At 45.7% G+C, this 25,245-nt stretch overlaps 1 protein-coding gene across 1 annotated transcript in view; it reads left to right on the top strand.

The window, feature by feature from the left end:
• GRTP1 (growth hormone regulated TBC protein 1) overlaps positions 1 to 23,849 on the top strand; it is a 691,802-nt gene extending 667,953 nt beyond the window's left edge. The window contains exon 8 of the mRNA XM_085622700.1: positions 23,417 to 23,849. Within this exon, the coding sequence (XP_085478826.1) occupies positions 23,417 to 23,518 (102 nt within the window). The 3' untranslated portion in view covers positions 23,519 to 23,849. The remainder of the gene's footprint in view (positions 1 to 23,416) is intronic.
• The last annotated feature ends 1,396 nt before the right edge of the window (positions 23,850 to 25,245 follow it).

Genomic DNA, 25,245 nt, shown 5'->3' with positions numbered 1-25,245 from the left:
GTCAGGGGCCCCTCTTACCTCAGAGCTGCTCCGGGAGGCCCAAGTGAAGTCAGTGGAGTGGAAGATGATGGGAAGCGCGGTGCCAGCCTGGAAAAGGCAGTTGGCACGTTAGTAGGAGGAAAAAAGTCACGGTCTTCAGCCCGCCCCGCCCCAGCTAAGCTCACTACAGCCAATCAGAGCAGCTGTTTTGTGTGGGAGCGGGCAAGGGCTGTTTAGTTGTGGAAAAGGGCTGAAAGTTGTGAAGGAAAATGACGGGATACAAAATAAAATTGTAAATGACGTCTCAAAAATTAAATAGCAGCGCAAGCTACTCTCAGAGGGTCGGCGAGATACCGGTAGCTCGCGATCGACCTATTGGAGACCCCTGGGTTAGAACCATTCCAAGTATTTTTCCCTTTCTGCCTGGCAGCCTGAAGAACTTTGAGTAGATCTGTATACTCTAAAAAGTACAAAATGACACCCCTGGGTTTTGCTGCAGAGGAAGAAGAAGAAGTAGAGGAACGAGAAATTGGACCCAGGCGATGTGCTCATTGAATATTTAAAGCTGGAGAATTTGGGAGATCAAGAAGCGTAGGTAAGAATGATTGGAAAAAGGATATGGAATTTGATCCTTCGAGACCTTCTGCAAGTCCATAAATGCGTAAATTATTACGTCTATTTCGATTTTCTAAATTTTCAACTTGTTGCTTGAGGTTTTGAATTTCTCTGTGCATACTAGGAACTTGGTAAGTGAATACTTGAACTGAAGCGATTGTCTTCTCAAGATGTTCAACCTTTTGTTCAGTATGCGACCAGTTGTCTTCGAGACTTTGAAGTCGGGCATTTGTCGCTGCCATGTAGGGTTTGAGTGAATGAATTTCCTCTAATAGAAGCTCCATAGAGATAGAAGAGGTTGTATTTGTAGGAGATGGGGGATTCGCTTTTGCTCGTTTCCCAGATGTAGAGACAGAAGAGCAAGGTAATTTAGATGACATTTTTGAGCTTGGACGAGAAATGTGAGGAGAGGAGCACTTTGCGGTAGGAGAATCATTAGTTGTATCTTCCAAATTCTCTTGCAATACACTAAAAGGGTTAACATACTCCAGAGACACGTTGGCAGCAATAATTTACTTAGATGAATTTCTTTAAAAACGTGAATTGAGAATGCTGTAGTAAAAAAAAAATAACTTCTTATGAGTATCAGTTCCAAAACAGCAATCCACTAAAAAGAATCTGTAGTAACTGTATTATAAAGCTAAAAATAGACGATATATTTGAGAAGCAAATATGAGAAATTAAACAGAGCAAGGAGGTGTTCACTTCATAGATCTAGAAAAGTCCTTTTTCCTCAAATTGTTTGTAGAATTCGCATTGCAAGAACTTGGTTTCTGAAGAAAATATGTTTTTTACAATTTAGCATAAGGAGATAAATAAGGTGCAAGCCAGTGACGTAAAACCCACATCAAAATGGCGGTTGGTTTAACTTGAGGTCAAAAACATAGAAAAGTCAGTCAGAATTGAAGCTTCCATTACTTCAAACATCTATGAGGGCAAACATTCCCGCTTAAAACGCTTTTCAGGCTATAACACGCTATGACAAAAAGTAGCGTGAGGCAGAGAATATGCAGCGTTCACCGGGGCGACAGAGAGCACAAAATGGTGGTCGCGTCTCAGGCACGATCCACCGATAATAAGAAAGCGAAATAAAACCTGTTTCGCTCACCCCGCTCGGTTATGAAGGCATCGGTAGAGGCAGCAGGCAATCCGCAGTTAATTGATGTGGCTTTGAAGATCCGGTAACCATTGGGAGCACTTGAAAGACTCCCATCGCGGCTACGTGCCTAGGGAGCTCTCCAGAGCTGCGGCCATTTCCTCTGGTGCCGAAACCACGCCCCCTACAGTTGTACATTTTAACAGGGAAATCAACCCCATGCTTGCCTTCATTTCCCACCTAAAGACAATTGAGCCAGCTTCACCCTTCTATCTCCCTCCACACATCGAAGTAGCATCCTCCAAAACCAAGTGGAATTCAAAACAAGATCATTTGTTAGTTGCTGTTGACTGAAAAAACTGCAGCTATTGTTAACAATGTCTTGGTCATAAATTCATCATTGTTCATCCATTGAATCAGTTATGTCAATTGAATCTATCCGACTCACCCTGATTCGCCCAAGAGCCTCAATTTAGTCAATTTTCCATACATACTATTCAGTGTCACTCAAGGCACTACTGGTGCTGTTTTTGATCTCACTCCACAATTTGTCAATAAATCCTGAGCTTTTATTTCATTTTGATAAAATACATCTGGCTCTTCTACCTATCCTTCAATCTACACAGTTCTTGAAGATAGACATTTCCACCAATGTCCTGAAATGAAGTTATGAACTCCTGAAGTTTCCATTGCTTTAACACTGTTTATCCACAAAGGTCTGAAAGAGCAAAGAAGGATACATTCCTAGCTGTAATAGGTCAGCAGGTTTTGCTTTACGACATATTTATTGTCTCAAAATGAAATTCCCTATCTACACCAGTATTGCTGTGGTTTTTTCCGCTGCCTTTCAACGGAAAATACATTTGTGAAGGATTCCTATCTGCTTGTTGTATTGGGAAACCAAAATCCCAGTACTTTAGATCTGGAAAAACCTTTTCAAAAAGATCCACAATAAATTTGCATGTATATTTGCATTCCAGTCCTTCTTTTATGACCAAAATGCACACATTATTACTCCGCTGTCCATTTTCTATATCTTTTGTTTTGTCTTTAAGTGCTTGAAGCATTACTTCCTGCCCTGATTTTACCTATGTGATGCGTGCGTTGGATTCTTCCGTTTCAGAAATTTGTGTTTCCAAGTCAGCTATACGCTTCAGTATGTTATCAATTTTATCATATATCACTTGTACACAGGATTGTGTCTTCATCAGCACATTAGGCCAAAGTTTCTTCACAGTGTTTCTGTAGTAGCTGATACATTTCTAACAGATAGGTTCGCAATAGCTCTCCCCTGTTAATACCATATGCGCCACTGTAATCATTTGTGTGCTATGGCCTGCATTCATCGCAGATCTTTCCTATTTAACCGCTGTGGTGGTATGTTTTTCTGCATCCCCCCTGTTCTGTCTATGGCAGCTATTATATGCTCAATTTTGCACATTGGGGGGCACATTAGGGGTTTTATTGATGGATGTGTCAGGACCAGCCTGTGAAGAGCTATTTAAAGACTTATCACTAATGACCTCCATAGTCATACTTAGAGTAGTTTATGTCCCCTTTCCAAGTGATGTTATGCCGTATTTTGAAGTCTGCCTTTTTTTTTTTTTGAAAATCTTTTTATTAACATTTTCACTTCCAACCACTACTGCATTACCATATCGTTCTTCACAACGTACATTACATCTTTTTCTATTACATCCGTATTCTACATTAAGGACCTCTTTCAGGTTCTTCATTACAGTGACACCTGTCTCTTTCACCGCACCCCAACATCCCTCTTCAGAGCTCTCTATACGCACCCCTACTAGTCGGAATTGTCTGATTGGGAGTCGTCCTGGGGAGGATCGCAGATGTTGCCCCGATATAGATTCCACTTCCCCCATATCTTATTCCATTTTGTGGGGCAGCCTCTGTGTATGTATACTGATTTTTCGGTTACCATCAGTTCATCCATACCATTACACCATTTTCGGAGTGTCGGGGCTTGCCTGGCCCCCCACTGCTGCGCAATATCCCTTTTTGCTAAGGCCATCCCTAGTGCTACCCAGGTTTGTACTGTCTGAGTAATGTCAGCTGCTTCCCAGACATTCAGGATGCATCCCCGCGGTTCAGAAACCAGTGTTACCCCTGCCACCTGCGCCACTGTGCGCACTATTGCTTTCCAATAGTTCTGGATGGCGACACAGTGCCATAGTATGTGCCAGAACGTGCCCTGTTCCCTGCACTGTCTAACGCAAAGCGGTGTATCGGCTCTGTGTAATTTATGCAGTAGCGTCCTTGTGTAGTAGGTGCGATGCAGTATCTTCAGTTGTATCAGTTTAAATCGGGCCGAAATCGCCACCTCCCTGGGGGATGCCAACGCTTCCTGCCAATCCGCCTCATCCAGCTCCCCCGCGTCAGTCTCCCATCTAGCTTTTAGAGTTTGCGTAGGGTCTGACTGGTTATTTATGATTTTTTTGTATGTGAGTGATATTGCTTTCTTCGTCATATGATCAGTAAGGAGCCTGTCCTCGAGGGGTGAGGATTCCGGCAATTTTGTGCCTTGTGGTATGAGTGCTGTTAATGCATGCCTTATCTGCAAGTATCTGAACTTCTCCGAGTCAGCCAATCCATAGCTCTCTTGCAGCTGCGTGAATGTAATGGTCTCCCCCTTTTTCCACAGGTCCCCCACCCTCGAAATACCGATCAGGTCCCATTGTCGGAAACCCTTCGTGTTCTTGAGCCTCCCTAGTTTGTTGGTATCCCAGAGTGGTGTCGCCTGCGTGATGACTCCTTCCCACCCCAAAGCCCTCTGGACTTCATGCCAGATCCTGATTGTATGGGCTGTTGGTCCTATGAGATGTTTGTGTTGATTGGTGTTATACAATATTCCCATAAGATTGTCTGCACCCAGCAAATGCCTATCCATGCGATAGGCCGGGTCTGCCTGATCCGCGTGAAGCCATTGGTTAATTACTGACAGGTGTGAGGCCCAGTAATAGACCCTAATGTTGGGGAGCGCTATTCCTCCGTCATACCAACCCTTCACTAGTTTGTGCATCGCGATACGCGTCGCCTTGCCATCCCACAGCAGCTTGTTAAGCTCATTATTTATCTCCCTGAAGTACGATGGGAGTATCGGAAATGGTGTGTTTTGCAGGGCGTACAGGAACCTCGGGAGTGCCATCATTTTAAAGAGGGCCGCCCTGCCCAAGAGGGTAAGCGGCAGTGCACGCCAGCCCTGCACATCTCTGTGGAAACGCTCCAGAGGTTTCTTAAGATTTTCAGCTATGAAGTGGGAATCATGCGCCGTGACATATATGCCCAAATACTTGAACCCATCAGACACTATCTTGGCAGCAAAGTTTCGCGGGAGTCGAGGCTGGTCGCCTGAGAGTACATAGATATGCGATTTCGTCCAGTTTATTGTATATCCTGAAACCCGGCCGAACGCCGCGCAGATATCCATGAGGCAATTGAGCGAACGGGTCGGCGAGGCCAGATAGAGGAGCATGTCGTCTGCGTAGAGCGATACTCTGTCCTCCCATCCCGGCGCCCACCTGAGCCCACGGATCACTTGATCTTGGCGTATCCACGCCGCCAAGGGTTCCAGCACAAGTGCGAAGAGAAGCGGCGACAACGGACATCCCTGCCGCGTCCCCTTGGCCAGGGGGAAGGTGCCTGAGATTCTCCCATTGGCCACCACTTGTGCCATAGGTTTCGTATATAGTAGCTCCACCCATTTTATGAATTTTGGCCCAAACCCCAAATGGTGAAGTACCGCGAATAAAAATGGCCATTCCACCATATCGAACGCCATTTGTGCGTCTAAGGACAGGATTATAGTATCTTCTTGAATTAGTAATTTGCGGGCCATGACACTATGCACTCGCCGCAGATTTAGCTCCGTATTCCGGTGCGGCATGAACCCTGATTGATCCGGGTGAACCACCGCCCCCAAATAAGGCTGAAGCCGCGTTGCCAGCACCTTGGCTAGGATCTTTGCTTCTGCGTTGATCAGGGATATGGGTCTGTATGACATGCAACTGTTTGTCGGTTTACCCGGTTTGTGTATTGCTACTATCGTAGCCAGGCGCTGGTCCCCGGGAAGTTCCCCCTTCTTTAAGCTATCGTTATACATGTTCAATAAGTGGGGCGTGAGGACCGTAGCCAAGTGTCTAAAGAGTTCCACCGGGATACCGTTAGGCCCCAGGGCTTTACCTGTGTGGAGCGCGAGTATCGCCAGAGTCGTTTCAGCCTGCGTAATATCGGCCTCAAGCGCGTGCACTGCCTTTGGAGCCAGCGTTGGCATTTGGATGTCACGGAGGAAGGCTCTGTTATCGTCTATGGTTGCCGTGGCTGTCGGCGTATAGATACGTTCATAATGTGCCGCCAGTTCCTCCACTATGGCCTGGGGGTCTGTGATTGCCGCGCCAGTTGTCGTGGCCAGCTCTGCTATCCACCTATTAGCTTTGTCTTTTTTGTCTAACCAGGCCAGTAATTTGCCTGCCTTGTCCCCTTGCTCGTACACTGTGTGCTTAGTCCTCTGAAGTCTAGATTTTGCCTCCTCCCATACAAATGTCTTGTAGTCTTGTTGTGCCAGCTGCAGGCCATGCGTGGTGGCAGCCGTCACGTCAGCGGCATGTTCCGTCTCTGCCCTTTGCAAATTCTCTTCTAACAGATGGAGTTGTTGGCGTTGGCGCTTCTTGTGGTGTGACACGGATGATATGGCCTGGCCCCGCAGGACCGCTTTATAGGCTTCCCAGAGCACCGCTGGTGACTCCACCGTGTGTTCATTCTCATTGAAGTAACGCTTTGTGGTGGTGACCAATGTTTTCTTGATCTCTTTGACTGTTAAATAATATGGGTAAATCGGGAAGAGCCTACGCCTGTCGTGGATGCCTGATGAGCAGGTGAGCAGTATCGGGGAGTGGTCTGATATTCCCCTGGCAAGTGCGCCACCTCAGCTATCTGTTCCAGCCCCAGCAGCTGGGTAAAAATGTGGTCTATCCGTGACTCGCTATTATGCACTCCTGAGTGGAAGGTGTATTGCCTATCATGTGGGAATTTCGCCCTCCAGGTGTCCGTTAGGCCTATCGTGTCTATGAAATCTCTAAGTTTGGAACTGGAGCTGCTGGGACCTCTGGGGGGACGCCTATCCATGGTCGCGTCAATTACAGCGTTAAAATCCCCTCCTATAATCGTCGCTCCTTGCGGAAGCGAAAGCAGGAATGTTCCGAGGTCTGGGAGCGCAGAACTATGCAATGCCGGCGGGATATACACTGAAACAAAATTGTATCGTCTCCCTTCCCACTGGCCCGCCAGTGCCGCGAATCTGCCCTGCGCGTCGGTCCATGTCTGTTGTATTACCAGTGGACAGCGCTTGTTAATCAGTATTCCTACACCCCTGGATCCGGAGATGAACTCCAAATGGACTCCCATGTTATATCCCCATCTATCTAGGGCTTTACACGTGGAACCTACCAAGTGCGATTCTTGTAATAGCGCCACCGCCGGTCCTTTCCGTTTAATGTACTGGAGTACCAGCCCCCGCTTTATCTTGTCCACCAACCCGTTGACGTTCCACGACAGGACCGCGAGGCGTTTTCCATGACTATTGGGGGCAGTGACGTGCAGGTTGTCGGCCTTCCCTAAGGACTGTTTCCTGTCTGGTCCCATAGGCTGTAGTTTCGTGTGTGCGCGCTGTGCAATGAACGTAGTGAGTAGCGTCTGTATTGATGTGTACTATGCTCTTGGTATGCAGATGAACTTTGTGAAACAAAAACCCCCTGAAAACAACCCATCCTCCCCACCCCCCTCCCTGCTTCCCTGCCCTGCGGATTCCAAACTACCCACCACCCCAACTGAGCAGAGTGCTTTACACCCCCAACTTTGTACTTGCGTGCCAGGGGGGAGACGCCAGTCGCACCCAGTCTCATTCTCCCCCTCAGAAGTTCTGACATGTCCACGGCTGTAAAGACCTCTCAGGCCCTGCGAGCCCCTGTTTACAGCCTTCATCAAGATGGCACCATCCGCAGCCCTCGAAAGTCCCTTGTTCAGTGCCAGGGAGAGTCCCCGGCGTGGCAGTCCAAGTCCGACCCCCATGGCCACCCCTCTGGGGCTGCACCGGTCGTCGTGCCATTGCCGCTGTTCTTCTAGTCCCTGCGGCGTATCCGTCATGAAGCGATTCCTCCGGTCGCCCCCTGTCATACTAAGTCCGATTCCTCTGCTCCATCCGTGGAGTGTCCCGGTCTCTGCCCTGCACCAGGACGTCCCGTGGTCTTCCGCCAACCCTCTAGCCATTCCGTTGCCTCCTTCGGTGACATGAAGAACCAAGTCTTGCCCTCCGCCTCTACCCTGAGCTTTGCGGGGAAGAGCATCGCATATTTCAGTTCTCTCCTCCAGAGTTCTTTCTTTACCTCCAGGAAGTCTCTCCGTTGCTTTGTCACCAGCGCGGTGTAGTCCGGGTATATTTCTACTTTGCTATTTTCTACTTGGAGCGGGGGAGCGACTTGCGCAGTCTGTAAAATGGCGTCCCGGTCGCGGAAGTTAAAGATTCTCGCCAATATAGGCCGTGGTGGAGCCCCTGGCTTGGGCGATCCTCCCGGCACCCTGTGCGCCCGTTCCACCGAGAAAAACCCCGACAATCCTCTAGGTTGGAGTTTAGTCTTAACCAGATCTTCAACAAACAAGTCTAGTGCCGGACCGCGTACGGTCTCCGGCACTCCCACTAAGCGGATGTTATTTCGGCGGGAGCGCCCTTCTTGGTCGTCCAGCTTCGCCTCCAGTTGTTTCTGTACCTTTTCCAAGGACCTCACTTTGTTTTGCAGCAGCGTCGTCTCCGTGGACAGGGTCGCCGTCGTGACTTCCACCTCTTTCAGCCTGTCATTCATCTTGGATACGTCCGCCCGCAGCAGACTAATATCTGTGGAGATCGTGCCGATCGCTGTTTGCATTTGTGTCAGTGTGCGCATTACATAATGCAGGGTAATCTCTCCAGGCGGGCCGGCTTGTGCTCCGTCATCTCCCTTCTTGGGATCCTCCGGGGTCCCCGATCTCTCTCCGCGGTAGGCATATTTGTCTAACTTTCCTGCCTGTGTCCCACGTTGGCCTTTTCCCCCCCCCCATGGTGTGTATTCCGTCTTGAGGCGTAGCGGGCAGGCGTGAGGAAGGTCGGTAATCTCCGCTGCGAGACTGCGCCGGGAAGGTCAGCGCTCGGCCCTTCGGTGTTCCCTCCCCTCCCCTCCGCCACCGGCACCGGGGGTCGTTGTTCTGCTCTTTCGAATTCGTGGCACTGAGGCGGTATGGGGAGCGCCGTCGCAGCCCACTGTCGCGACGGCGTCGCTGTCTGAATTGCGTCCTCTTGCCAATCAGGTAGGATTACGAGGGGGGGCTTCTGGTACGAGTCTCAATCCCCTTCGCCAGGCACCTCGTCTGGCACCAGTCGATCTGTGGCCCCGAGTCACTCTCCTACCACGTCTGTGGCCGGTATGCCGAAATTCATGCCCGGGCTTTCCTCAGCAGTGTTCCTGTGGGCCCGACCAGCCCGCACCCAGGGACCCCCCCGGACCTCTGGCCGCCGATCCGGCTCCCAAACAACAGGGCTGATGCCTTCTCCAGAGCGCCCCAAAGTCTCAGGTTCTGAGGGGGGGGGGGTGAGTCACCGCGTGCAGCCCCCTCCGGAGCACCCCCGTCCCCCGATGTATCCTGGCCTGGTAAGCTCGTCTTCTCTCCCCACCACGCACCCCGTCCTGCAGCCTTACTTCTCCCCGGGGGGGCTCTCACAGTCGCGGGGCCCGGGTCCACTCCTGTAACGCCGTCAGGGAAGTATCACGAGCCAGGGGCCGCTGCTCCGAAGCCTGCCGTCACTCCTCCTCGCCTCTTCCTCCCGAGTGAGTTCGCGCTGGGTGCCGCCTCCTCGGCTGAGCTCGCCCACTTTAGTCCCCGGTCGCGGCCCCGGGAGGTAGGCCTCGCTCCCGGTCTCGCCGAGTTGGACCCTTCGGCGGCCTCGACTGCCCCGAGAACTCGCCCAAGCGCCGCCGATGCCTTCGGGCCGTCAGCAGTGCTGTTCTACGTCGCCGTGGACGCGGATTAAGGACAGGATTGATGGGGCAAGATGTTAGGGAGCGCGGAGCTCTCTTAGGCTGCGGCCATTGCTGTCGGCTGCAAGCCATGCCCCGAAGTTTGCCTTTTTAATGTGCTATCCTCTTTGTGCTTTTTTCCACAGCAATTGCCTATAATTGCAGATTCAACTTCAATTCCAATACCACTGATAGTTATTCAGGATACAGGGGGGAAGGGTGACTATACACAGGGTATATCAACTCGTATCTGATCCATTCAAGGATGAATTTGATAGAAAAGCAGAGCAATGGTCATTGGAAGACATTGTGCTCAGATGTACGAATCTGTGAATCCACCAGTTCAAGGAGATTGCACTATATACCAAATAAACCGAATAAATTCAAAGCATTCTAGACGTTCCTGATGTAATTCTGAGGCGGCAGATAACTATACACATGTTCATTGACTGCTCTTGTTTAGTAGAATTCTGGACTGAAATTACAAATATATTGTCAAGTATTTTGCCGACTTATTTGCAATTTACAAAACAATGCGTTATTCTTGGTACAGATAGTAATGTTTCAAGGAAATACAGGAAAAACATTTTTTTTGCTAGAATGAGTATTGCACGTAATTGGAGGGTTATACAATGGTAGAAAATACTTTGGTACTTTTATTAATTTGTGAGGGCTATTCTGACCAGAAATGCAAGAAGGTTTGGGAAAAATTAAATAAAATGTGTCGACCTGTGGAAAAATGGAAAGTATATCAAATGCAATGTTAAGTATAAGAAGTTTAAATATCTTTATTGTGATCCGTAATGGAAAGATGTTGTGTAGTTATGGTGTAATATGCCAATATTTGTACTCATTTTCTCCTCTAGAAAAAATGAATAAAAGAAAATTTAAAATGTTACATATACAGCAAACCTGGAGTAAAGGTCTATCACTGTTGCTCCACGAAATACTTTTCGGGCAGTTTTGTCCCACGGGTTCTCCTTTTTAGATCAGAGGTGGCATTGGCTAATCTCTAAAGAAATTTGTGATTGTGGACTAGTACAAACAATGGTAGAGCTCAAGTCTGAGAAGTTGCCAGTTGCACTTTGGGGACCATTCTCTTTCTGTCACATTCTTGTCTCTCGCTTTAAGCATCATATTATTAATCAAGTGAAGGTTTTTAAACAATGTAGTGTAGACAAACTCACTAGATTTAGATAGTGGCCTTGCAAGTAATCTGTCAAGAGAATTTGCATCTGATTGAGGATTTGCCCTCCATCAGCCCCAGTCAGCCATATTTAACTACAATGTATTTTGCTTCATGCCCAGTCACCTCAATCCACATCTTGTAACTACCAGTCAGGGATTTTGGATTAAAAAGTCACAAATATATGATGACACTTGAAGATCCCAAAAACCAATCTATTTATTAAATTAGGATTACAAAATTTAAGCTAAAATCATTGCAAACAGTCTACAAAATGTGATATTAGCACATCGATAAGCACATCACAAATCAGCTATTTCTAATTGTGGGTTATTTAGCTATAATATTGGTGTTTTTAGATCTCATCATTGAAACGGATCTCTCCCTAATCAATCCTTTGGCTTTCATGACGCTTGATGTGCAAAGATCATTTGATAGAGTATCATGGACATTTTTTGAAAGTAACATTAGTCAGGATATAACTAAACAAAATAAAATTGGAATTAAAGTCTTTCGCCAGGCACTGTAATAAATCCAGTGTTGAAGATTCCACCTTATAAAAGGAATCTGGCCCAGTTAAATATATGGAGATAATGGTTCGGAAAAATGTGGATGACACAGGACGAACAAATACAAATAAATGTAGAACTAACCATCCAGATGGATGACGATCTAGCTGAAGTATGGTTACCAAGAAAGCTGAGGTGGTGAGATCCTCTGGAATCAGTTAAATGGCTTTTTCCACCTATTGATAGCAATATCAGTGTAGCATGCTCCAGTGCAAACTCTTGGCTTTCGGTTTTAGAGAAATAGGCTTAGCAATATCTACTTTCATCTGTTCACACAAGATACCAAGCAAAGTGTTGTCTAAGCCTTGATTACAAAAAGATAAAGAGGGTGTACATTAGCAGACTTCTGCAGGTATAAGAAGGCCTTACTTTTAGCAAAGGCCACTAGATGGTTTCAGAATGAGCCTATTCTGGAGACAGAGCCCCATTGACTTTCAGTAGAAATAGTTATTTTTGAAACCAAATCAATTTTATCAGATTTGATGCTGGTTTGTAGCATTCAAATCTTAACCGGACAAATATTACCAACTCTGCTCATTTACTCACCATTATTGAATGTACATATGGGAATAGAGCAGGCATGTTGTCACCTTCTCTTACAAGACTGCTAATGAAATAGTAGATTGGGTACATTGCAAAATTCAGGAGAAGGGCTTCCCCAATGTAGATTTCTCTCCCTCTTTAATAATCAAAAGTGTCATTTTTAAACCATAACTGTCAACTTCTGCAATTTTCTTTTTTTAACTTATTTTATTGCATTTGACAAACATAAGCTCGACATTTCACCACAGGATTCATTTTGTACTGTGATGCAAACAACATGCTAGGGCCAAGGTAACATTTCAGAAAAGACGTGCATGTTACAATGATACTGATAAAACCAGCACAGTATGTGCATTCACAACGCTATAAATGGCCTAGGGTATGTTTGAAATTGGAGGTAAATGAGCTGTTAACTCCTCCCTTTACCCTCCCTTCCAACTAAACCCATTCACCAAGATAGTCTGGCTGCCAAGATGCAAATAACTTGTCCTTAGAAGAGTGTGAGTTGTCCCATCATATGAAAGTCCTAAGTAGTCAGGAACTAATGTCAACCAGACGTGTTGCACCAGGACCCTAAGTCTTTTGTGGAGGAACCCCAAACCTCTGACGTTTCAGTCAGTTTTTTTATAATGTTGTGAGGCCATTGACATGTCACTGCCTTGTAAGTGGTTGTATCAATAGTGATGCTCCCTACATAGTGAAGGATACAGGATGCATGTGGACATATCTTGCGATAGAACTCTGGGTCCAACAGGAAACAGTTGTTCGAACAAGGTGAGGACCAAGCTTAGTAGTAATGGGGCCCCCAACACACTGGTTCATTAGATACTCCTGCCTCGCACTGGCACCCCAGGATCTCAGATGGGAACAGCTGTAAGGAAGCACCACACGTATATGGTAACATTAGATGTTTATTAGCCATAACAGGCTGCCTAATTGGCTTACAAGTTCAACAAGAAGCGTTGGGCTGTGATAGATAAGGGGGGGGAGGTGGATGACCACTAGGAGAGAAGGAAGTGTGAGGGGGCTGTGGAGGGAAGAAGAGAATGATCATACATCTGGGAAGGCAGGTGAGAGGAACAGAAGGAACAACAAGCATTTGCAATGCAATAGGTCACGCATTGTTTGAGAGTTAGAGCTATTGGTGCTGTAATGGAATTTTTTTCACTTATGTGAGAGAGAGTGCATGGGTGAGAAAGTGATAGAAAGCAAAAGAGATGGTATATAGAGAAACAGTTATTTCCATACATAAGTGAAAGGTAGAGTGAAGAGGGAAAGAATGAGAAAGTGTGAATGAGAGTTACAGCAAGGTAGAGTTATAGAGAGAAGGTGTTTAGAGATAGGTGAGGAGAAAGAGCTAGAGGGGAAAAGATGAGAGAGGGTGGAGAGGAACGCCACTAGGTGTCCCTTTTTGATGAAGTAAAACACACTAGAATACCAATTCACAAAAGAACTGAAAAAAAACCTGATTGATGTATTTTTATGACATAGTCCGTAGGTATTAAATCATATTTAATCACAAAACTTGCATGTAATGTAATACTGCAATGGCAGTAATCCACTGATAGATGTCCCTTGTGAAAGCTGCAAGGGAGACACTTTGCCGCTAGGTGTCCCTTCTTGATGAAGTAAAACACACTGGAATACCAATTCACAAAAGAACTGAAAACAAAATAAAACAAAATACCCTATTGATTCATTTTCATGACATAGTCCGTAGGTATTAAATCATATTAAATCACAAAACTTGCATGTTTGATAGACACACAGCACAAGACTGTTTCAGGTGTAGTTATAGAAGTCTGTGAGCGAGTAACTGGCTGCTGTATCTAAAGGCAAGTTTTAATCAACAGAAAGCTGACTAGTTCATGGCTTCTAAGCAGAAGTGCTTAAGACAATCTAAAATTAAGAAAACACATTTGGTCTTTGCATTAATCAGACAACAAATATTTGCAGAGGGGCTTTACACGCAAATAGCAAGGTAATATTGCAATGTTTCTTTTCATTTTAGAATTCTGCTACGGCACTACCAATATTATTTCAAATGAGCTCTTTAGCTTTTAGTGACTTTTTATTAATAGTGTTGGAGTAGACTGTATTTTTTTACCCCAGCCCATGGTGACTAGTAGTAGGGGCTGTCAAATTACATGAATTGTGTTTAAGCTTTTATAGTGAAATTGTATTGAAAGCCTCCTGGGAGTGGTTTGCCCATACTGTAATACACCAAAAGCTGGTGTAATCATAAAAAAGCAGTGCATTTAAAATCTTAACCACATGGAATAGTGCCATATTTAACCAGAAAAATATCACCACACGCTTAGGATTTAAAAGGTACACCACCCTAGTTAGAAATGGAGAAAGCCTCTTCTTGTATCTAAATTGAAAGGAGCATTTTATCTTTCTCTTGGCGCTAAACGTCTCGGGTAAAGAAAAAAATCCTGAAACCAGGCCTTCTATAAATATTTGGTTATTGGTGTTGCTCATTATTTTTGCGTAGTTACGGTCAAATTGCTTTACGATATATTCATTTTCTATTAAGCAATTGGTGAAAATATGCAGACATGTTGAGAAGGCATTTCCCAAAGTGCCTGTTTCAGATGCTGTTTTTTTCTAAACGGGTTGTCCGACTCAGCTTATGTTTAATTAATCGCAGCATGCGCACCCATCTCACATCGATCTCAGTTATTCAATCTGAAAAAATAACACCAGTGAGCACTTATCTGGTACGACGGCTGCAGATGCCTTACCTGTCTGCAGCAAGTGCTACCTTATAGAAGCATCAGATGAGAGGCAAACAAAACCTGCACACGTTCTCTGGGACGACTATAAACATGCACAGCTCTGCTGTCAGCACGGACTTCTGTAGCCCGTGTCTTCACGCATACTGTCTGAAGGAAGAAAACCCAGAGGAAGATAATAAAAAAAATAAACATAGCCTACCATTGTGCGTGTTAAAATAAAGCAGCACCATAACTGACTGTTGGATGCTTTTCCCACCCTTACACTGTCTCGTTCTTCTGTGCTCGAGATTACAGCTTCCTGTGTGCCAAAGAACCAATGCAGACGTATGATTAATGTTATTTTATAATTAGATGTATGATTAACAGCGTGGTGCTCATGATGAGCGACGTGCTCATTATGTATGCAAATAAGTATGTAGGCTGCACCTCTGCATGCTGGGCTACAAAAAATGTAAAAAAGTTCCCCTTCACCCGCATAAAACACAAAAGCGGACGAAAATAGTACTTAAGCACTGCTGCTTCCGGACTAAACAGAAGAAAACGGAAGTGACGTATCGGACCACCAGCCAACAATGAGTGAGATAAGAAGAGCAATGCCAGATTTAACCAATGGCAAGCGGGAAAATAAGTAGAAATGCAATGGGTGGAGCTTCACCTCTAATATTGATTACTTGATGCTTTGTAGAGGCAGCGCATGCTCTGCCTATGTGAGACCTAAAAATAGTACTGAATTAGACAGAAGGCATGACATCAAGTATCACAAGGAGGCGTAGCCCCCTACAATTGTTAAATCATAGAATCTGTGGTGTAACATTAGGGACATATACTTGTACTGGTGTCTGAGTCAGAGTTCACACTTGCTGAGGATCTTGAGGAGGGTTGTCGATGGTGCAATTCAAGTGATAACATAGTCACCAGTACTACCACCCTGCATTTTAAGGCCAACTGAGGGGAAGATGCCGCTTTCAAAACTGTACACTGTGCCCGCCTACGACAGTGAGGCAATCCATGCACCCCCTCTGTGTGCGCTCCGATGGAGTCGGGCGACTACCGGTGCTCCAACCTGTCCCAAGGGGCATCAGCAGTGTCAAAGAACAAGGAACGCACATTGTGTGTAATCTTCAAGCGGGCTGGGGACATTAAGGCATAGGTAAGTCCCATGGATCGCAGCTGCCGTTTGACTGCTTGGAAGGATGCATGGCCTCTCTGCACTAATCAGTAGTCTGAAATATTGGACACCCTGGCGTTGTCTACGACTATAGCTTTTCGAAGTAGATGATCACGATCTCTGTAGTTAAGTATTGGTGCTACCATGGGACGAGGTGCTATTCCGAGGGGATGGAAGGGCTTCGGGCAGACACCCTGTGTGCTTGCTCCACAGTAAAGAGGGAGGCAACTGCCTTTTGAAGCCATTGCTCATTGGATTGGGGCCCTCTGTGCCCTCCGGCATACCCACTGTTCACATGTTATTACGACATCCTTCAGTATCCTCCGCTTCTCATATAAGACCCTGAGTTGCTTCTGAAGCTCTGCAATGGCAGCAGAATGTGGGTGAGGCCTGTTGGAGGACAACCACTGATAACATAGTTTCTGCCATTTGCATTTTGTCAGACAGTTTACGATGATCCTCTCACAATATGCCAAGGGCTGCCAATAGGAAATCAATACGGTATTCAATGGCAGACCTGGAATCTAGTATTTCCCAGAGTATCCAATCAAGTTTATCCAGTAGAGCAGCTAGGTTCATGGGTGGAATGCAGTCATGTAGTGTGTGTGTTGAAGAGCCATCGGATTGGCTCTCCTGTGTAGACACACGGGCGAGCCGACTTAACGCGCCCCATTGGTGAAGTCTCGACGGATGGTGTGGGTAACACTTTGCTATGGGTAGTGGAATGTATGGGATCACAATGAGACATTCAGAACAGATTGGAACTGCAGGCAGCTCCTCAATTATTTCAGAGGGCAAGGGATGTCCGCACCACTGTTAGGGCTAGGACATCCCCCCTCCAACACGGCTTGATGAAGACCGGTCTTCATGCTAGCAAGATCGAGCTCTGGGCCACAGGTGTGAGGGGCTCATGCTCAGCAACCAGTCACAGCAGACTTAGCAGGCCAGGGCACTAGGCAGTAGAGTCAGAAGCAGTGCACCCCAGCCAGCAGCACCCATTAGTGGGAGGGCGTGCATTGCAGAATCCAGCAATCCTTGGCAGCCCAAATGAAAGTTCACGTGTCAGCGCATGTGGTGGTGATAAGTATTGGGCCCCTTTCAGAGCTGAGCAGTATTGCAGTACTGCGAGTAGTATACGGTTATGCAGAGGCCTTATGGAGTTTCTCGTTGGGGGCCTCAGGAGATAAGGTCCGCTGCGGCCTGCACACCTCTAAATGCAGTCAGGACACAGGGAGGATGATAGGGTCAGCTGAAATCATCTTGGCGGCTGGGTCGTGTTTTTTCCCTACTCCACCTGATCGCCTGCAGCTTGCACAGGAGTCCAGTTTAGTTCACAGTAGTCCCTTCAGGGCCCAGGGGGCGGCCCAGCAGATAGCATGAGCCCCTGTAAACTGCTGATACTCCGCCCCTCCTTGTTCTAGGCAAGCTGCATAGATTTCCAGTCAGGGCTCATGTTTGTCTTCAGTTCAGGCATGCTCGATGGGTCCCTGGTCGGCGCCTCCGCAGCTCACCCCCTTTTAATTAGCTAGGGCTTAATTGACTCACCGCAGGAAAATGGTTGTGTATATACTATACCAAAGTAAGGTATAGTGTGCACAGAGTCCAGGGAGTCCCTAAAGGTATAGCAGAGGCTAAATTAGGTAAGTACTAACAGCTCTCTTTGTGATAGTGTGGGCGAGCAGTTAGGCTTATCCAGAGGGCGTGTTAAGCACTTATTTTATTCACTCAATCAAGACTGAAGGCACATACTCAGAGACTGAATCCTGACCAATTGGGTAAGTATAAAAAAGGTATACTTGCATTTTATTTCTAGAATCAAGCAAGGCTTGGTACTGGTAGGTAAAATATACTTTCAATCATAGAACATTTCAAGAAGTGCAATTGGGAATGTTTTTTTTGTCAATTGTTACAGGTTTGTATCGGTTTAAATTGTACAGTAATTACTCTTGATTACTTTCTTGTTACTTCTGGATTACATTGACTACTCAGGGTGATCTTTCTAGATATCACACCCTAGACTTTGTCACTTACAGATAAGTGCAACAATTATAAGTTTAAAGCATAGCTACTTTCTTCCCATACAAAACAGCGGTTCAACATTTTTGGAACAAAAACTCGTAACATTGGTTCCTATGGGAGAAAAATTGTTATCGGTTTCACAGTAAACGAGTGACGAGTGGGTGTTTTGGGAGTTAGGACCAAGGTTTCTCAAGATCTAGGAGGCACTCAAATTGCACCACCAGCGGCACTGGGGCGGCTGAGTGCAGGGTGCCAAGGGGACGTTGGAGACCTGTGAATTCCAATGGGGACCTTTGGTTCAGAAAAGATGCTGCAGAGGTATGTTGGGTTCTTTGGGGATGCCTGGACACTGTCGGTTGGGCCACCCAAGGCTGTGGGGCGTTGGGTGCAGGGGTGTCTTTTGGCATCAGGTCTCTTTTACCAGCTCCAGTCGTGGTTGAGGCTGCAGGCGTCGGCTTGAGGGAGGTAGGGGATCACCAGATCCCAGGTCAGGATCACTGCAGAGACTTCCTCGTGGTGTTTGGCCACTCAAACTCAGGCCGTGGGCGTCGGGTGCAGAGTAGTGCAAAATCACAGAGCAGCCTGCATCCGGATTCTGTGGGTGAGTCTTTGTTTGAGCACATCTGGTGCTCACAGGAGACTTAAAGATGGTCACAGGGCAAGCCCTCCGGGCTCTGGGGGCTGCTGGACTTGCCGGGGTTCTTGTTGTAGTCAGGTTGAATTCGGAACGGTCCGGTAGAGCTGGGGTCAAAGCAGAAGGTATTCTCTTCTTCCTGGGTCAGCACAGCTCTTCGGCCGTTCCTTCTTCCTTGAATCTGAGGAGGCAAGGTTCATTTAGGAGTGTTAAAGGGGTGTGCAAGTCAGTACCAATGGGTCCCTTCCTTGGGGTGGGTACATCCATATTATGCCACCCTCCAGTGGGAGGAGGACATGAGCCTCTCCCTAATTGGCTGGGCCCCCTCATCTTCAAGATAGATGGGACTGAGATGTGTGCTTCACCTCCCCTCCTTCACCTGAGTGGTGGGATTTGCAAAGGTGGGCACACCTCTCCTCCTTGCTTGGTTTCCCTGCTGATTCTCACTGCCCAAAGTGGGGGGTAGAACCAGTGGGAGCCAGTTGCTGGCAGCAGGCAGTTCCCCTTCGTGAACCCAGCCCATCCTGGGGGAGAAGGCATGACACCTCTGCCCAGGATGAGCTTTGTTTCTGGACCCAGAGTCTGGAGGCTCTCTACCCAGGGGTTCAGAAACATGTCTGGTGGTGGCAAATGGCGGACAGCTATTCAAGAACCACACTAGGTCTGGTCGTTTTTCAGGGGGCATCTCAGATGCCCTCTGAGTGCATTATACATTAAATCTCACACTGGCATCTGTGTGGGTTTAATGCGCGGAGAAGTTTGCTACCAAAGTTCCCAGGTATTAGTAAAGCCATTATGGAGCTGTGGAGTTCATAGTGACCAACTCACAGGCCATATACTCTTTATCGCTTTACTACACTTGCAATGTCTAAGAATGGGCGACTTGCCTAGGTCTCAGGCATTGGGTTGCAAGCATGACACTCAGGGATGTGTGTCATGTCGCCTCTTCACTTTTGTCTTCACCAAAACACGCAGCCTTCAATGGCAGTGTGTGGGTGTTAAGGTACAGGGTCTCTAAGGGTGACACAATAGGTGCTGCAGCCCTTAGAGGCCTTTCAGTGGTCACAATTCCCTTGGTACCCATGGCACCTTTTACAAGTGGCTTACCTGTGGCCAGAGATGTGCCAATTGTGCGTGCAAAGGTACAGCTTTGGGTAAGACTCAGGCCCTGGGACACAGGGCACATCAAGTCAAGTTGCATCAGATATGTCAGGCATAAAGTGGGGGGTAACCATGCAAAAATGGGCACTTTCCTATACTCACCCACTCTGCACCAGGCTTCACTGTATTGGGTGGGGGGGGTGTGATCGGCACCTTGCATTCACTGCCTTGGATCAGGTAACGCAGTGGCTGGTTTATCAGGGCAGCCGTGAGAGTGTCACCTGTGGGCCATTTTTGGGATAGCCCCGGGCCTCCGATCGGGCAGTTGCTCCGTGCCGAGGAGTCAAAGCAGGCAGATTGTGCAGGCTAGATGTAGCAGTTCACATTACTTGGCCCGCTTCCCATATGGGGGGGGGGTCGCCTCTGAGTCCGATGGCCACGCTTCCCTGTCACTAGGCTAAGAGGAGGATGTGTTGATTGCATCACAGGAACCCAACAACCCCGCAGTGAGTTGTGATGAAACAGAATCCCAGGATAAATGGTGGATGATGAAGGATTCCTGGGCACCTAGCGGAAGCCTAGAGACAAGTCCACCATCTTCAGCGGTTGGCCCCCCAACTTCTGCACCAGATGTGGTCACTTTTTCTCTCGCCTTCAAAGAAAGTCTGATCTGGTCTCCCACATATATATATATATAATGTTATACAATGGAACCTAAAAAACACTGAATTCAAACAGATGGAAATGGAAACACCACGTGGTAACTATCTTCGGCACAATCTTCCTTGGACACTATGTATATTTATACAAACGTAGATTATGGAAAATATGAATAAGGAGAAGGGAGGTACCCTGTGACATCTCCTGGCAGTTGCACTGATGCAACCTTTATGAACCAATGTAATGACAAATATCAGCCCTGATTTTTGGTTCAGAGAAACCCTTTAATCCAAAATGAGCGTTTTTGGGTGTTTTTATGATAAAGTTGATTTCTATTTACAGACCAAAATTTACTGTTGCTGGACCTTTTCATTTGCATTGGAGCAAAATTGGTTTTATGTTTATAGAAAGTAGGAAAGTATAAATTGGATCGATTATGATCTAATCTTGATAATTTTATACAGAAGGTGAAATCACTTTGACGGAATGGATTTTATTTGTCTATATTGTTGGACGAAGGGGATGATTTGTTATGTTTTCAACTTTCTATGTTCCCTTGACCTCCCAACCCTTGGTAACTTATTTTATAGAGCATTCTCTTTTTCTCTATCTCTTTTTTCACATCTATCTTAAAATAACCTATTGTGGTTATTTATATGAAGCTGGAGTATTTCTTGTATGCCTCTATTTTATGCCTTATTTAAAACTATGATCAATTTATCTATTTTTTATGTTTCATGGGAATGACAGATATTTGTCATAAACCGAGTTTTGTGGAATTCATTCTCAATTCTCTTATGCTAATAATTTACATCAGACTGTCATGATGAGCATGTTGTAAATAATGGTTCATATGGTTATTCATGCTGATTTGAATTAAAAAAAAAGACTGATGATGTTCAACACAATAGAGGTTTCGGCTATGGAAGTGCAAGTACCGCAAACTGTTGCCACTCTTTTTGGCATTGCTAGGTTTATTGAGGCTGTTTGTACCATCACGGTGCAAAGCCAGATCCTGTCTTCCTCCACTGGTTCAGCGAATGTAGACATAGAGTAGGGTTCTTGAAGAGAAGAGCAGTCACTGCTGGGAATCACATGTTGTGGAGGTAGCCTATTACAAGGGCCAAATAAAGTTCTCAGAAGCCACATCATCAGCGCCATTCTCTGTAACAGGCATGTTCTCAAATGTAGGTTATGAAAATTGATTTGCAGGCCACAGTATCAACAGTGAATGCAGCATGAGTGAGTTTGTGTTTATATGGTACTTTGTACACACCCAGAGTTTGGCTTTATTGCTTTCAGCACAGATGTTCTATGAGTTTTTGTTTCTGTTCTGTTGTCTGTTAAAATCTCAAATATGGTTCTGCTGGCAGATTGCCTTTAACTGTCCTTGATCTTCTGAGATGCGGGTATTATCGCTGTGTTACAACATTGCATCTTAATTTGGCATTTTTTTTATGTATAGATATAGCGTGTACATGACCCGAAGGTATCAGAGCGCTTTACATGAGCACCAGTTGCATTATAGATAGACACATTCATTTTTAGGCATGTGGAGATTAGGGGCCTCATTACGATGTTGGTCAGAAAAGCTCTGAAGAGCATTCCGATTTTCCTAGCCTGTGTCGGAACCCATGTTTCCGACCAACTCGGAAACATTTCCTTCAGACGATTACGATAGAAGGTAACCGTTCGGTCTTTCCGTCTTGGTTCTGACCGGCATTTGGAGACTTTGAGTCGTTCATTGCCGAATTGTACAGGTCTATTGACTGTGTTTCTGACCGACATATTATGATGTTGGATTCGGACAGCCTTTCTGAGTCGGTCTGTCCGACACGGAATGGCTGTCGGAAACTGACTTTGGGGGCCCGTAGCAGGAGGCCCGCTACAATTGACAGATATTCAGATACTGTTAACTACTCCATTACGGGCTGTGCTTTCTTCTGGCCGCCCGCATAATCACACATATGCACTTGATATATGTTAAAGACATTGGCACATTTGACTTTTTATAATTTCTGAGTTTTTCATGATTATACGCTTCCCACTTTGATTTGCCATCATCAATTGATCACGGTTATATATTTGACTCTCTGATGTAGCCTTCAGCATTGTTAGTTGGATAAAAAGGCGGAGTGAATACATACCTAGGAAGACATACATTCTTCTGGCTGTATTGTGACTGCCTGCTAAGGCAGACCTTTCCATAGTGCTGTCCTCGGTGATTGATTCAACTCAGTCTGTCTCTATGACATGAGTTGAGGTGTGCAGGGTGCCCAGCTTCACAAAATATGTCTAAATTAAAATTCAGGCATGGCGAATTACTGGGGTGAGGACCACTGCCCAACCACTAGAAGGAATTCCCTTTTTGTTCCATTTGAGAAGGGTATTGAGAAAAGTTGTTATGTGTTATGCCAAGGTTGTTGAGATGTCTTGCATGCTGCTGGGATGTTGGTTATATTGGCATACACAGATGGTCTGTGACTGCGGTTAGCAGTCTCTGACAGAGGGTAAAATGATAAGCCTGTATTTTTCAGTCAGGAGAAACTCATAATGCTCGTTTTGCCTAAAAGGAATACGTCCTTGAGAGGAGGAAACAGTAGTAAGGTATCTTCATTGTATATTCTTAAAGATCTCTACCTATTTTCATAATACTTTTCTAAATAAACCGAACAATTTGAGCCAAAGTGTGAAGTTGTGTTTAAGTTACCCAGCAATAATCCCAGGTTAATTATGTCGGTTTTAGGGACTGATATGTATATATTGATCTCATCGAACTGGAGATATTTGCAGGGTATGTCTCTCTATGCCTACTTGGGCCGCAAAGCCTTCTTAGTTTCTGAAACACAGTGTTTGCGAGTTGGGTTTAATTTTCCTGCCTCTTATCAGATAGTTCTAAAGTGTAGTAACCTGTACGATAAGAATATTTCTAAGATAAATTTACTGAAACTAAATCGTAATATGGTCTTCACCAACACAGTAGCGTAAAAGATCTTTACAAGATTATTACATGGTTTAACACAGATATATATTTTTTTTCTCCAGAAAATATTTTCAGAACCTGGAAGTCTTTCAATGGCGACAATCAACAAACTACGAGAGACGTGCCGGTCTAACCTCCTTGCACAGGACAGCTTCCCGGGCTGACCTCGGCCATAGTTTCGCAATAACCGCACATTCCTCCAATGAATAATTGCACTGACTGATACTGCGTCCATGACTGGCAGCAAGTACTTGACCAACTCCTACTGACTTTTGAGTGCTGTAAATTATTGTTACTCACTGTATTTCATTTCCACCGACATTTAAACTGTTCAGCGTACTTAGAACCACAGATTATGAATTGTAAATTAATGAGAGTTTTCTCAAACACTTCCTCCGCTTGGATTATTTTCTTACTGATTACTTAGGGTATGAAATTAAAGGAACCTCAACTACGATCTACTGTGATATTTTCAATAAATTATTTATAAAAGTATTCTTGGAGTTAAATTTGCTGTGCTTATTTTGCGTTCAGTGTGTGGATCTGCCTAACCTTTACATCATTGTATCCTCTGTTTAAAATGTGAATACAATTACCTTTTCATCTTCATTCCAGCGACTACTGCACAGCATTAATCGGTTTTCACAAACGATGGGACTTTTCTAAAGACCGACCAACATATCACCCCTTTTTTCACGATGCTGGGTCTTAATGGCTAAATAAACAAATGCATCCATTGCATGGATATGTTTGCCCTCATGATCTGAGGGTCAACTAGCAGCAGGTCCACTCAGACTTTCATTCTGTGAGGTCAGTAAAGTGAGTGCCATTGGTTTGGGTGACCTTAAAGCCCCTGTTCAATCGTGACTCTTCTGTGGCAACTTAGTTGGTCTTGTCAAGCTAGATGGGTCTGAGGAAGGCTGCAGATGGTTCAAATCGCATCTTCTAGACTCATTACTGGAACTAGAATGGATCATATCACTCCAATATCCAATCCCCTACATTGGCTCCCAATACAAGAATGTGTCCTATTCAAGTCATGTGTCATTTTCTGTCATATAATACATAATGCTTCCCCAGACTGTATGCCAGCTAAGTTTGCCCTCTACGTGCCACAGCATTTCCTACGGTCCGCAAGACAAATGGCTTCCACAAGTACCAAAGACTAAGGAGGTTTGCCCACTAAGGTTTTGTGCAGGCTTCCCGTGGCACAAAGCATTGCATCAATTTACAGATCATTACAAAAGCTTGCAGGAAAAGCATAGAATTGTAGGGAAATGGCCATTGCAACGCTGCTGTTTCCACGCAAGGCCTTTACCACGCAGGCATTGCCACACATACACTATTACCACGCATAGCCTTCACCACACATTTTCTTTTACAAAGTATGTGGTGAGGGCATATGCTGCTAACGGCACCTACATGTTAAAGGCTATCAGCGTTGTGAGAGGAGTGAAGAGGTCCTTTCGCTTCCTCTTGACGACCTGTGTGTACAGTGCCTCACAAGAGTTGCTTCATCCTGTAAAGCTGAGGGGTATTGTTTTTGGGACTGAAGTGAATTTATTTTAACTGAACTGGGGGCCAGGGGACAGATTTAGGGCTCAGGGTGGTGACCGTTTTTTTTTTTTTTTTTTTTAAAGAGCTGATGGCTAGGAGGGGGCCGCGCAGGGTTCTAGATTTAGGGTTTAGGGAAGGATCAGGTATTTTTTAACAGGGTCGGGTATTTTTCAACAGGGAGGGTTCTATATTTAGGGTTTAGGGAATGGTCCGGTAATTTTTAACAGGGTGGGGGTCGCGCTGGAGTCTAGATTAAGGGCTTAGGGAAGGGTCGGGAATTTTTAACAGGGCAGGGGTCGTGCTGGAGGTCTAGATTTAGGGCTTAGGGAAGGGT

This window comes from Triturus cristatus, chromosome 8 (assembly GCF_964204655.1).
Source record: "Triturus cristatus chromosome 8, aTriCri1.1, whole genome shotgun sequence".
In the NCBI taxonomy this organism is placed as follows: domain Eukaryota; kingdom Metazoa; phylum Chordata; class Amphibia; order Caudata; family Salamandridae; genus Triturus; species Triturus cristatus.
Note: the sequence above shows the minus strand (reverse complement) of the source record. Positions and strands in the feature narration are given on the sequence as shown.